Below are 14,311 nucleotides of genomic sequence, written 5' to 3'. Positions count from 1 at the left end.
GACAATGTGACAAACATGGAAGTGGCTAAACTTGACAAATAGGATGTATGATTGTAAATCACCCAGCCAACTGCCTACATTCCAGTACTTTCAGAACCACATCATTGCTTAACTGCTGGAAATATGACATCAGGACTCAGATTCTGAAGACTCATTATGTCGTTAAAAAAACTGAATCACAGAACTCTGATAATGATGACATAGAACCCAGATAATGATGACATAGAACCCAGATAATGATGACATAGAACCCAGATAATGATGACATAGAACTCTGATAATGATGACATAGAACCCAGATAATATAGAACCCAGATAATGCTCTGCTGTTCTTCCAGTGGCATCCTGCCACACCGTGGGCTCTGCTGTTCTACCAGTGGCATCCTGCCACACCGTGGGCTCTGCTGTACTTCCAGTGGCATCCTGCCACACCGTGGGCTCTGCTGTTCTTCCAGTGGCATCCTGCCACACCGTGGGCTCTGCTGTTCTACCAGTGGCATCCTACCACACCGTGGGCTCTGCTGTTCTACCAGTGGCATCCTGCCACACCGTGGGCTCTGCTGTTCTACCAGTGGCATCCTGCCACACCGTGGGCTCTGCTGTTCTACCAGTGGCATCCTACCACACCGTGGGCTCTGCTGTACTTCCAGTGGCATCCTGCCACACCGTGGGCTCTGCTGTTCTTCTAGCGGCATCCTACCACACCGTGGGCTCTGCTGTTCTACCAGTGGCATCCTACCACACCGTGGGCTCTGCTGTTCTACCAGTGGCATCCTGCCACACCGTGGGCTCTGCTGTTCTACCAGTGGCATCCTGCCACACCGTGGGCTCTGCTGTTCTTCTAGCGGCATCCTACCACACCGTGGGCTCTGCTGTTCTACCAGTGGCATCCTGCCACACCGTGGGCTCTGCTGTACTTCCAGTGGCATCCTGCCACACCGTGGGCTCTGCTGTTCTTCTAGCGGCATCCTACCACACCGTGGGCTCTGCTGTACTTCCAGCGGCATCCTGCCACACCGTGGGCTCTGCTGTACTTCCAGTGGCATCCTGCCACACCGTGGGCTCTGCTGTACTTCCAGTGGCATCCTGCCACACCGTGGGCTCTGCTGTACTTCCAGTGGCATCCTGCCACACCGTGGGCTCTGCTGTTCTTCCAGTGGCATCCTGCCACACCGTGGGCTCTGCTGTTCTTCCAGTGGCATCCTGCCACACCGTGGGCTCTGCTGTACTTCCAGTGGCATCCTGCCACACCGTGGGCTCTGCTGTTCTACCAGTGGCATCCTGCCACACCGTGGGCTCTGCTGTTCTACCAGTGGCATCCTGCCACACCGTGGGCTCTGCTGTTCTTCCAGTGGCATCCTGCCACACCGTGGGCTCTGCTGTTCTTCCAGTGGCATCCTGCCACACCGTGGGCTCTGCTGTTCTACCAGTGGCATCCTGCCACACCGTGGGCTCTGCTGTTCTTCCAGTGGCATCCTGCCACACCGTGGGCTCTGCTGTTCTACCAGTGGCATCCTGCCACACCGTGGGCTCTGCTGTTCTACCAGTGGCATCCTGCCACACCGTGGGCTCTGCTGTTCTTCCAGTGGCATCCTGCCACACCGTGGGCTCTGCTGTTCTTCCAGTGGCATCCTGCCACACCGTGGGCTCTGCTGTTCTTCCAGTGGCACTGGAGCATTAGTCAGAAGTTAATAGTGCTATTCCTCGTGACCTTGTTGGTATGAGTCAGCCATACTTTCAACCGTACTGACGGTATGAAAAGTATGAAGTAGAACGGAAGTTAAGAATGTAACTATGGTTCTACGAATACCTGGAAGACCGTCAGTGCTTTCCCGTCACTCTGAATCTTTTGGCAAGAAGATTCTCTGAGACAGTGCGTGGTCTGATGTGCAGTTTTATATGAACCGCGGGGGCAAGTTCTCCCACGCTGTCTTGTCACCGGCTTGACTTGTTGTTGTTATTACTGGACCTGCGGGGAGCGCATGGGATATAATCCATACTTTACACCGTACTGATGGTCTGAATGGTATTCATACGACCATAGTTACATTTGTAACTTCCGTTCTAGTATCAGATAGGAGTTTTGTTGGCTTGTAACCATAGCAGATCCTTTTTGGTGCTCTATAGAACCCTTTTTTAAGGTTCTATAAAGAACCATGCTCATGAGGTTCTAAATGGAACCTGTATGGTGATATGAAGAACCCTTTCCTCAGGTTCTATATTCATGGGTTGCACGTTGCGTCACAATATTATTTTGAACGTTCGTTTTTAGGACTGATGCTCAACAGAGCATTCTACTCAATGCATCCTCATTGGACGCTGATGACGGGTTGATCTGAAGTACATTACTGAGGCTTGAAAACACAAATTACATTTCTAAAGGCAAATAATTAGTAGGAAAACCTTTTGACTTTAGATGCAGTATAACGTTAGCTAGCTAAGCTTGAGGGGAGACCTCCAGATTTTAGCTAGCTAATGTTAGCATTGCTAGCTAATTACAACATACTTTGCTACCTATTGACATTGCCATCTGTCGGTTACAACCCTGTCTGGTGCTATGGTTAGAACCCTGTCTGGTGCTATGGTTACAGCCCTGTCTGGCGCTATGGTTACAACCCTGTCTGGTGCTATGGTTACGACCCTGTCTGGTGCTATGGCTACGACCCTGTCTGGTGCTATGGTTACGACCCTGTCTGGTGCTATGGCTACAACCCTGTCTGGTGCTATGGTTACGACCCTGTCTGGTGCCATGGTTACAACCCTGTCTGGTGCCATGGTTACAACCCTGTCTGGTGCTATGGCTACAACCCTGTCTGGTGCTATGGCTACAACCCTGTCTGGTGCTATGGCTACAACCCTGTCTGGTGCTATGGCTACAACCCTGTCTAGTGCTATGGCTACAACCCTGTCTAGTGCTATGGCTACAACCCTGTCTGGTGCTATGGCTACAACCCTGTCTGGTACTATGGCTACAACGCTGTCTAGTGCTATGGCTACAACCCTGTCTGGTGCTATGGCTACAACCCTGTCTGGTGCTATGGTTACAACCCTGTCTAGTGCTATGGTTACAGCCCTGTCTGGTGCTATGGCTACAACCCTGTCTGGTGCTATGGTTACAACCCTGTCTGGTGCTATGGTTACAGCCCTGTCTGGTGCTATGGTTACAGCCCTGTCTGGTGCTATGGCTACAACCCTGTCTGGTGCTATGGTTACAACCCTGTCTGGTGCTATGGCTACAACCCTGTCTGGTGCTATGGTTACAACCCTGTCTGGTGCTATGGTTACGACCCTGTCTAGTGCTATGGTTACAACCCTGTCTGGTGCTATGGTTACAACCCTGTCTAGTGCTATGGTTACAACCCTGTCTGGTGCTATGGTTACAACCCTGTCTGGTGCTATGGTTACGACCCTGTCTAGTGCTATGGTTACAACCCTGTCTAGTGCTATGGTTACAACCCTGTCTGGTGCTATGGTTACGACCCTGTCTAGTGCTATGGTTACGACCCTGTCTAGTGCTATGGTTACAACCCTGTCTGGTGCTATGGCTACAACCCTGTCTGGTGCTATGGTTACAACCCTGTCTAGTGCTATGGTTACAACCCTGTCTGGTGCTATGGTTACGACCCTGTCTAGTGCTATGGTTACAACCCTGTCTGGTGCTATGGTTACGACCCTGTCTGGTGCTATGGTTACAACCCTGTCTGGTGCTATGGTTACAACCCTGTCTGGTGCTATGGTTACGACCCTGTCTAGTGCTATGGTTACAACCCTGTCTGGTGCTATGGTTACAACCCTGTCTGGTGCTATGGTTACGACCCTGTCTAGTGCTATGGTTACGACCCTGTCTAGTGCTATGGTTACAACCCTGTCTAGTGCTATGGTTACGACCCTGTCTGGTGCTATGGTTACGACCCTGTCTAGTGCTATGGTTACGACCCTGTCTAGTGCTATGGTTACGACCCTGTCTAGTGCTATGGTTACAACCCTGTCTAGTGCTATGGTTACGACCCTGTCTGGTGCTATGGTTACGACCCTGTCTAGTGCTATGGTTACGACCCTGTCTAGTGCTATGGTTACGACCCTGTCTAATGCTATGGTTACAACCCTGTCTGGTGCTATGGTTACAACCCTGTCTGGTGCTATGGTTACAACCCTGTCTGGTGCTATGGTTACGACCCTGTCTAGTGCTATGGCTACAACCCTGTCTGGTGCTATGGTTACAACCCTGTCTGGTGCTATGGTTACAACCCTGTCTGGTGCTATGGTTACAACCCTGTCTGGTGCTATGGTTACAACCCTGTCTGGTGCTATGGTTACAACCCTGTCTGGTGCTATGGTTACAACCCTGTCTAGTGCTATGGTTACAACCCTGTCTGGTGCTATGGTTACAACCCTGTCTGGTGCTATGGTTACAACCCTGTCTGGTGCTATGGTTACAACCCTGTCTGGTGCTATGGCTACAACCCTGTCTGGTGCTATGGCTACAACCCTGTCTGGTGCTATGGTTACAACCCTGTCTGGTGCTATGGTTACAACCCTGTCTGGTGCTATGGCTACAACCCTGTCTAGTGCTATGGTTACAACCCTGTCTGGTGCTATGGTTACAACCCTGTCTGGTGCTATGGCTACAACCCTGTCTGGTGCTATGGTTACAACCCTGTCTGGTGCTATGGTTACAACCCTGTCTGGTGCTATGGTTACAAGCCTGTCTGGTGCTATGTAGAAAGAACCCTTTTCTTATGGTTCTTTATAGAACCTTTATGGATAATGGTTCTATAAAGAAGGTTCTTTAATCTTAAATGTGCTTTGTATATCCTATTGAAAACCACACAGGGTTTTATTCTGGTCAGACATGTTATATTGTTAAAATACCATAGGTGTTATTATTGACAAGTTGAATCAAATGAGCTTCCTCTGTAACAGCTGGGGTCCCTGAGGAGAGAATTCAGACCCACTGACTGATTTAGTCATCTGTTCTCAACTGACATAAGGCCATAACATGAGTCTTTCAAAAGACACCATCACTGACCATAGTCATATACAAAATGTAATGGCATAACACAACACATCAGATAACATGACACTCTCACTCACAGCTGCACAAAAAGAGCTGTGTGTAAACCACGCCCCCAAATATTCTAATGAGCTGCTTCCCCTACATTTTAATTAGCACTAGAAGAGGAAAGAACCATTTTATGAACTGTAAAGAACCATTAAGGAGCTCAAAGGGCTATTTGAGTCATTATGGTTCCACATAGAACCATCACCCTTCCCAAAGAACCCTTGAGGAACCCTCATTTTTTTAGTTTGTATGACTGTACATCAACTTTACAGTCACAGACACTGGAGAAAGAATCTATGGCACCTATAACAGTAGGACAGCCTACCGCCAGATGCTCAAGCTGTTGTTGACGGACAGGAGGGAATCCATGGAGCAGTCAGGTCCATTTTAACAGACTTTTCTCCACTGCTTTCATAGGGGCCTAGCATTCCTCACAGCTGGTGCAGTGAACAGTCTGTCTGCTGTGTGTGTGTCTGGGGTGTGTGTGTGTGTGTGTGTGTGTCTGGGTGTGTGTGTCTGGGTGTGTGTCTGGGTGTGTGTGTGTGTGTGTGTGTGTGTGTGTCTGGGTGAGTGTGTGTGTGTGTGTGTGTGTGTGTGTGTGTGTGTGTGTGTGTGTGTGTGTGTGTGTGTGTGTGTGTGTGTGTGTGTGTCTGGGTGTGTGTGTGTGTGTCTGGGTGTGTCTGTGTGTGTGTGTGTGTGTGTCTGGGTGTGTGTGTGTCTGGGTGTGTGTGTGTGTGTGTGTGTCTGGGTGTGTGTGTGTGTGTACTTGTGTGCACTCACCCCTCCTCTTTCCACTACACTGGTGTGTGTGTGTCTGTGTGTGTGTGTGTGTGTGTGTGTGTGTGTGTGTGTGTGTGTGTGTGTGTCTGGGTGTGTGTGTGTCTGGGTGTGTGTGTGTGTGTGTGTGTGTGTGTGTGTGTGTGTGTGTGTGTGTGTGTGTGTGTGTGTGTGTGTGTGTGTGTGTACACTCACCCCTCCTCTTTCCACTACACTGGTGTGTGTGTGTCTGGGTGTGTGTGTGTGTCTGGGTGTGTGTGTGTGTCTGGGTGTGTGTGTGTGTGTGTGTGTGTGTGTGTGTGTGTGTGTGTGTGTGTGTGTGTGTGTGTGTGTGTGTGTGTGTGTGTGTGTGTGTGTGTGTGTGTGTGTGTGTGTCTGGGTGTGTGTGTGTCTGTGTGTGTGTGTGTGTGTGTGTGTGTGTGTGTGTGTGTGTACTTGTGTGCACTCACCCCTCCTCTTTCCACTACACTGGTGGTGTTCCCTTCCCTTACCTTCATTGTGGAGGTCCTTCCTTCTTTGGACTGGTTCACTTTTGATGGCAGATCTCCTGTAGACCACATGGACACGACCTTTCACCTCCACATCCTGCTGACCCTTCTCTAAAGGCTCGATGAAAAACTCCCCGTTATCAGTCCGGATCAGGCCTGCCTGGAAAAAGACACAGGTCTTCACATAATGTGGTTTATAGTACTTAAGTAAAAATACTTTAAAGTACTACTTAAGTAGTTTTTTGGGTATCTGTACTTTACTTTAATATTTCTATTTTTTACAACTTTTACTTCACACCTGTTAGGGCTAGGGGGCAGTATTGACACGGCTGGATAAAAAACATACCCGATTTAATCTGGTTACCACTCCTACCCAGTAACTAGAATATGCATATACTTATTACATATGGATAGCAAACACCCTACAGTTTCTAAAACTGTTTGAATGGTGTCTGTGAGTATAACAGAACTCAAATGGCAGGTCAAAACCTGAGAGATTCCTTTACAGGAAGTGGCCTGTCTGACCATTTCTTGAACCTCTTTTCCATCTCTATCTTTTACTAAGGATCTCTGCTCTAACGTGACACTTCCTACGTCGTCCATAGGCGCTCAGAGCCCGGGAAAAACCTGAATGTCGTCATCCCAGCCCCAGGCTGAAACACATTATCGCCTTTCTCAAGTGGCCGATCAAGGGACTCTGGGCTTAGGCGCGTGACCCGACCGCCCCCGCCTTTGTGATTTTTTCCTCTGTTTGCCGAAAAGGAGATTCCCTGTCGGAATATTATCGCTTTTCTACGAGAAAAATGGCGTAAAAATTGATTTTAAACAGCGGTTGACATGCTTCGAAGTACGGTAATGGAATATTTAGAATTTTTTGGTCACGAATTGCGCCATGCGCATGACCCTTCTTTACCATTTCGGATAGTGTCTGGAACGCACGAACAAAACGCCGCTATTCGGATATAACGATGGATTATTTTGGACCAAACCAACATTTGTTATTGAAGTAGCAGTCCTGGGAGTGCATTCTGACGAAGACAACAAAAGGTAATCAAACTTTTATAATAGTAAATATGATTATGGTGAGTGCTAAACTTGCCGGGTGTCTAAATAGCTAGCCCGTGATGCCTGGGCTATGTACTTAGAATATTGCAAAATGTGCTTTCACCAAAAAGCTATTTTAAAATTGGACATATCGAGTGCATAGAGGAGGTCTGTATCTATAATTCTTAAAATAATTGTTATGCTTTTTGTGAACGTTTATCGTGAGTAAGTTAGTAAAATGTTAGCGAATTCCCGGAAGTTTGCGGGGGTATGCTAGTTCTGAACGTCACATGCTAATGTAAAAAGCTGGTTTTTGATATAAATATGAACTTGATTGAACAAAACATGCATGTATTGTATAACATAATGTCCTAGGGTTGTCATCTGATGAAGATCATCAAAGGTGAGTGCTGCATTTAGCTGTCTTCTGGGTTTTTGTGACATTATATGCTAGCTTGAAAAATGGGTGCCTGATTATTTCTGGCTTGGTACTCTGCTGACATAATCTAATGTTTTGCTTTCGTTGTAAAGCCTTTTTGAAATCGGACAGTGTGGTTAGATTAACGAGAGTCTTGTCTTTAAATAGCTGTAAAATAGTCATATGTTTGAGAAATTGAAGTAATAGGATTTTTAAGGTTTTGAAAATCGCGCCACAGGCTTCAAGTGGCTGTTACGTAGGTGGGACGAATTCGTCCCGCCTAGCCCAGAGAGGTTAAGAAAATATTGTACTTTTTACTCCATACATTTCATTGACACCCAAAAGTACTCGTTACGTTTTGAACACTTAGCAGGACAGGAAAATGGTCCAATTCATGAACATAACAGAACATCCCAGTAGGGATCTACTGCCTCTGATCTGGTGCACTCACTAGACACAAATACTTTGTTTGTAAATGATGTCTGAGTGTTGGAGTGCCCCCCTGGCTACCCGCAAATTAAAAAAAATATAAGCAAATGATGCCTTCTGGTTTGCTTAATATAAGGAATTTGAAATCATTTATACTTTTACTTTTGATACTTAAGTATATTTTAAACCAAATACTTTTAGACTTTTAATCAAGTAAAATTCTACTGGGTGACTTTTACTTTTACTTAATAATTTTCGATTAAGGTATATTTACTTTTTTCCAACCACTGTTCACATTAGTACACAGGCCTCTACATTAGTACACAGGCCTCTACATTAGTACAAAGGTATTCACATTAGTACACAGGTATTCACATTAGTACACAGGCCCCTGTATTAGTACACAGACCTCCGTATTAGTACACAAGTTATAGTCTTCCCTGTGGCCCAGTTGGTAGAGCATGGTGTTTACAATGCCAGCATGGTGTGTGCAACGCCAGGGTTGTGGGTTCCATTCCCACGGGGGGCCAGTACGGAAAAAAAAGAACAAAAAAAATAAATGCATGATGAAATGTATGCATTCACTACTGTAAGTCGCTCTGGATAAGAGCATCTGCTAAATGACTAAAATGTTATTTTTAAAATGATTTCCCTTCTCTTCCATATCCATCCTTGAGTAATCTCCTCTTCTTTCAAGCTGTAATTGTAGAGGAGCTTATAATTATCAATAGGAAGTTAGCCTCCAGTGTATGGGGGAATCAAATGGGAAATTACATAGGTCGAAATAATTGAGATAATTATTTCAAAATTCAACAATGTCACTTTCAAAATGATTGGAAAACGTTTGACTGTGTGTTTTTCTCCAAGCAAATGATATATCTGATTGTTCAGTCTAGCATCTCTATTCATACGGTTTTATTCAATAATTTGAACAATAATAGTAAAAAAAATTAAGAAGGAAACATTCAATTGTGGGGCTACTGTGAGGTAAACTCATTTTTAACCAATCACTGGAGAGGCAGAGGTCCATAATGACTTCTAAACTGTAAAGGACACAATACCAGCTCTCTCTCCAATGTGTCTCATCTCAACTCTGTATGACCTCTGAGAGTTTGATTCAAAGTAAAGAGAGAGAGATGGCAGAGCCCAGGGTCTTCCATACTGGTTCTGAGAGTATTTCATGAGTCCAGACTGCAGAGCCATGCCATCTGGCACAGTCATTTCTGCATGATTGTAGAGCACTCCTTTCCTCTCCAATCCTCCCCTCTCTTCCTTTCCTCTCTCCTCTCCTCTCCACCCCTCTCCTCTCCCCCATCCATCCATCCACCCCTCTCCTCTCCCCCATCCATCCACCCCTCTCCTCCTCCTCCCCTCTCTCCACTCGTCTTCCTCTACTCTCCCCCATCCACTCCTCTCCCTCTCCTCCTCTCTCCTCCTCCTCTCTTCTCTCCTCCTCCTCTCTCCCTCCTCCTGTCTCTCCATCCTCCTCCTTTCCTCTCTCCTCCTCGCTCTTCTCTCTCCTCCCCTCTCCTCCTCTCTCCTTCTCCTCTCCCCTCTCTCCTCTCCCCTCCTCCTCCTCTCCTCTTTCCTCCTCCTCTCCTCTCTCCTCCTCCCCTCTTCCTCTCCTCTCCTCTCCTCTCCTCTCTCCTCCTCTCCTCTTCTCCTCTCTCCTCCTCCTCCTCTTCTCCTCTCTCCTCCTCCTCTCCTCTCTCCTCCTCCTCTCCTCTCTCCTCCTCTCCTCTCCTCTCTCCCTCCTCCTTCTCTCCTCACTCCTCCTCCTCTCCTCTCTCCTACTCTCCTCCTCCTCCTCTCTCCTCCTCCTCTCCTCTCTCCTCCTCCTCCTCCTCTCCTCTCCTCTCTCCTCCTCCTCCTCCTATAATTAACTAGTTCAGTTCTCCAGTAGTTTGATGATGCAATCCCATGACGGAGAGAAGTTAACATTTATAAATGGGTGATGACATTTGTTTGGTAATGACATGAACAGTGGTAGATTCCTTTTGAAATGTGTGACACAGTAAACTTAGTTGAAATGTGTGACACAGTAAACTTAGTTGAAATGTGTGAAACAGTAAACTTAGTTGAAATGTGTGAAACAGTACATTTTGTTAGATGTGATGCTTTAGAGTCTGTACTCATGTCCAAAATTCTCTGAGGAACCCACACCCTTTCCTTTAGAAAATACAGTGGTCCATCATTATGCTGGTAAAAATTAGAAAAAAAAACATCTGCATTTTGGCAGGGAGAGATATGTATTTCCAGATCCCAGACAAAATGGTACACAACTTAATATGCACAAGAAGTGAGAACAACTGTTTTGCAGCCAAATTTAACCCACACACACACACACACACACACACACACACACACACACACACACACACACACACACACACACACACACACACACACACACACACACACACACACACACACACACACACACACACACACACAGCTAAATGTGACCCCTATCATAAAGAATCCTAAGCATCTTCTCATACATAACTTGTTGTGAGGAAAAACAAACTCAAGTTGGACAGGTAACAATAACACACTGGAGGAGGTGTAGCCAATAGGAAAGAAGGGAGGGATCCATCACTTTAAAACCAGGAAATGCCAGGCAAACAAATGTATGAATACTTCCTCTGTGGTCTTTTCTTTTACCAGCCAGCTGGTCGGTGGGCGGAAACTGAACTGGGGCTGTCTGGGGGAGGACGTCTAGCGACACCACTCTAGAACACTACAGCAGCCAAACATCTGGGAGGCTGGGAGAGGAGATGGGGAATAGCCTGGCCTACTGAGTCTAATGGGAGGCTGGGAGAGGAGATGGGGCCTACTGAGTCTAATGGGAGGCTGGGAGAGGAGATGGGGAATAGCCTGGCCTACTGAGTCTAATGGGAAGCTGGGAGAGGAGATGGGGAATAGCCTGGCCTACTGATCTAATGCTGGGAGAGGAGATGGGGCCTACTGAGTCTAATGGGAAGCTGGGAGAGGAGATGGGGAATAGCCTGGCCTACTGAGTCTAATGGGAGGCTGGGAGAGGAGATGGGGCCTACTGAGTCTAATGGGAAGCTGGGAGAGGAGATGGGGAATAGCCTGGCCTACTGAGTCTAATGGGAGGCTGGGAGAGGAGATGGGGAATAGCCTGGCCTACTGAGTCTAATGGGAGGCTGGGAGAGGAGATGGGGAATAGCCTGGCCTACTGAGTCTAATGGGAGGCTGGGAGAGGAGATGGGGATTAGCCTGGCCTACTGAGTCTAATGGGAGGCTGGGAGAGGAGATGGGGAATAGCCTGGCCTACTGAGCTTAATGGGAGGCTGGGAGAGGAGATGGGGAATAGCCTGGCCTACTGAGCTTAATGGGAGGCTGGGAGAGGAGATGGGGCCTACTGAGTCTAATGGGAGGCTGGGAAAGGAGATGGGGAATAGCCTGGCCTACTGAGTCTAATGGGAGGCTGGGAGAGGAGATGGGGAATAGCCTGGCCTACTGAGTCTAATGGGAGGCTGGGAAAGGAGATGGGGAATAGCCTGGCCTACTGAGTCTAATGGGAGGCTGGGAGAGGAGATGGGGAATAGCCTGGCCTATTGAGCTTAATGGGAGGCTGGAGAGGAAGGGGCCTACTGAGTCTAATGGGAGGCTGGGAGAGGAGATGGGGAATAGCCTGGCCTACTGAGCTTAATGGGAGGCTGGGAGAGGAGATGGGGCCTACTGAGTCTAATGGGAGGCTGGGAGAGGAGATGGGGAATAGCCTGGCCTACTGAGCTTAATGGGAGGCTGGGAGAGGAGATGGGGAATAGCCTGGCCTACTGAGCTTAATGGGAGGCTGGGAGAGGAGATGGGGTGCTGGCCTACTGAGCTTAATGGGAGGCTGGGAAAGGAGATGGGAAGCGGCCTACTGAGTCTAATGGGAGGCTGGGAGAGGAGATGGGGAATAGCCTGGCCTACTGAGCTTAATGGGAGGCTGGGAGAGGAGATGGGGAATAGCCTGGCCTACTGAGCTTAATGGGAGGCTGGGAGAGGAGATGGGGCCTACTGAGTCTAATGGGAGGCTGGGAAAGGAGATGGGGAATAGCCTGGCCTACTGAGTCTAATGGGAGGCTGGGAGAGGAGATGGGGAATAGCCTGGCCTACTGAGTCTAATGGGAGGCTGGGAGAGGAGATGGGGAATAGCCTGGCCTACTGAGCTTAATGGGAGGCTGGGAGAGGAGATGGGGCCTACTGAGTCTAATGGGAGGCTGGGAGAGGAGATGGGGAATAGCCTGGCCTACTGAGTCTAATGGGAGGCTGGGAGAGGAGATGGGGAATAGCCTGGCCTACTGAGTCTAATGGGAGGCTGGGAGAGGAGATGGGGAATAGCCTGGCCTACTGAGTCTAATGGGAGGCTGGGAGAGGAGATGGGACCGGCCTACTGAGTCTAATGGGAGGCTGGGAAAGGAGATGGGGCCTACTGAGTCTAATGGGAGGCTGGGAAAGGAGATGGGGAATAGCCTGGCCTACTGAGTCTAATGGGAGGCTGGGAGAGGAGATGGGGAATAGCCTGGCCTACTGAGTCTAATGGGAGGCTGGGAGAGGAGATGGGGAATAGCCTGGCCTACTGAGTCTAATGGGAGGCTGGGAGAGGAGATGGGGAATAGCCTGGCCTACTGAGTCTAATGGGAGGCTGGGAGAGGAGATGGGGAATAGCCTGGCCTACTGAGTCTAATGGGAGGCTGGGAGAGGAGATGGGGAATAGCCTGGCCTACTGAGTTTAATGGGAGGCTGGGAGAGGAGATGGGGGAATAGCCTGGCCTACTGAGTCTAATGGGAGGCTGGGAGAGGAGATGGGGAATAGCTCAACCTGCAGAGTCTAATGGTGCTCACATGGTGGAGCTTTAAAACAACCACTGATCTTTTCCCTGCTTAACTAATGAGGTGGTCCTGTCATCGTGGCTCAGTTGGTAAGAGTAGTGTGGTGCTGTCAACATCAAGGTTGTGGGTTCAATTCCCACAGGGTTTACATAGACACACTGAAAAAGTATACACTCAGTGTACAGTCAGTTTCTACGGATAAAAGAAACTGACAAGTGTAATAGCTGTCTAATGAAAGTGTAATAAAGTGCTCACACGCTCTATCTATGTAATGGATATAATAACTATGCATTCATACTATGACTCCCATTCTATGGAACGTCCACCACCCTCATATGACATGTCTGTTAAAATGTTTTATCTGGTTCTTCAATGATAGACGAAACACACTTGGTGTCACGTCCTGACCATTGAGTGCTCTTATTTTCTATGGTAGAGTAGGTCAGGGCGTGACTGGGGGGTTTATCTAGTTTCTTTTTTCTATGTTGTGTTCTAGTTTCTTTTTTCTATGTTGGGGTTTTTGTATGATTGCCAATTAGAGGCAGCTGGTCATCGTTGTCTCTAATTGGGGATCATATTTAAGTAGTTGTTTTTCCCACCTGTGTTTGTGGGAGATTATTTTGAGTTAGTGCATGTTGCACCGCTGTCGTCACGGTTTGTTGTTTGTTTATAGGTTATTGTTTGTTTGGCTAAGTTTCGCAATATAATAAAGATGTGGAACGATACGCACGCTGCGCCTTGGTCCGTTCCTACACACAGTCGTGACAATTGGATTTTATACAAGACCAATAAAATCCAACTTATTACATGGAATGTGCACGGGCTTCATGATGGGGGGAAAAAAGCACAAGGTTCTTGAACACTTAAAGAAATTGTCAGCAAATGTGGTTTTCCTGCAAGAGTTACATAAAAAAATAGAAATTGAATATTTAAAGAGGAGCTGGGGTGAAGAGGCCTATACCGCCACCTACTGTAGCAACAGCAGAGGTGTAGGCATCCTGATAAATAAGAACAAACCCTTTTCCATTATATCCCAGCACACGGACCAAGAAGGCCGTTTTCTAATGTTGAATTGTACCTTACATGGTGAAAAATACACATTGATTTCATTGTATATCCCACCAGGGGCATATCTGGTGTTTTTGGATAGAATTCAAACTATATTATATCAAATCCAGACACAAACTATTATTCAAGCAAGACACCTAAATCATACATTAGATAAGATTGACAGATGTTGAAATA

The 14,311-nt window shown here is 47.5% G+C and overlaps 1 protein-coding gene across 3 annotated transcripts in view; it reads right to left on the bottom strand.

The window, feature by feature from the left end:
• Positions 1-14,311, bottom strand: part of LOC106593178 (A disintegrin and metalloproteinase with thrombospondin motifs 3) — a 132,716-nt gene that overhangs the window by 86,424 nt on the left and 31,981 nt on the right. For all 3 annotated transcript variants that reach the window (XM_045701095.1, XM_045701096.1, XM_045701094.1), the window contains exon 3: positions 6,331-6,487. In XM_045701095.1, coding sequence (XP_045557051.1) covers positions 6,331-6,487 — 157 coding nt within the window. The remainder of the gene's footprint in view (positions 1-6,330; positions 6,488-14,311) is intronic.

Source organism: Salmo salar, chromosome ssa18 (genome assembly GCF_905237065.1).
Source record: "Salmo salar chromosome ssa18, Ssal_v3.1, whole genome shotgun sequence".
Taxonomy (NCBI): Eukaryota; Metazoa; Chordata; class Actinopteri; order Salmoniformes; family Salmonidae; genus Salmo; species Salmo salar.
The sequence above is the reverse complement of the archived record's forward strand: the minus strand, read 5'-3'. Positions and strand labels throughout refer to the sequence as shown.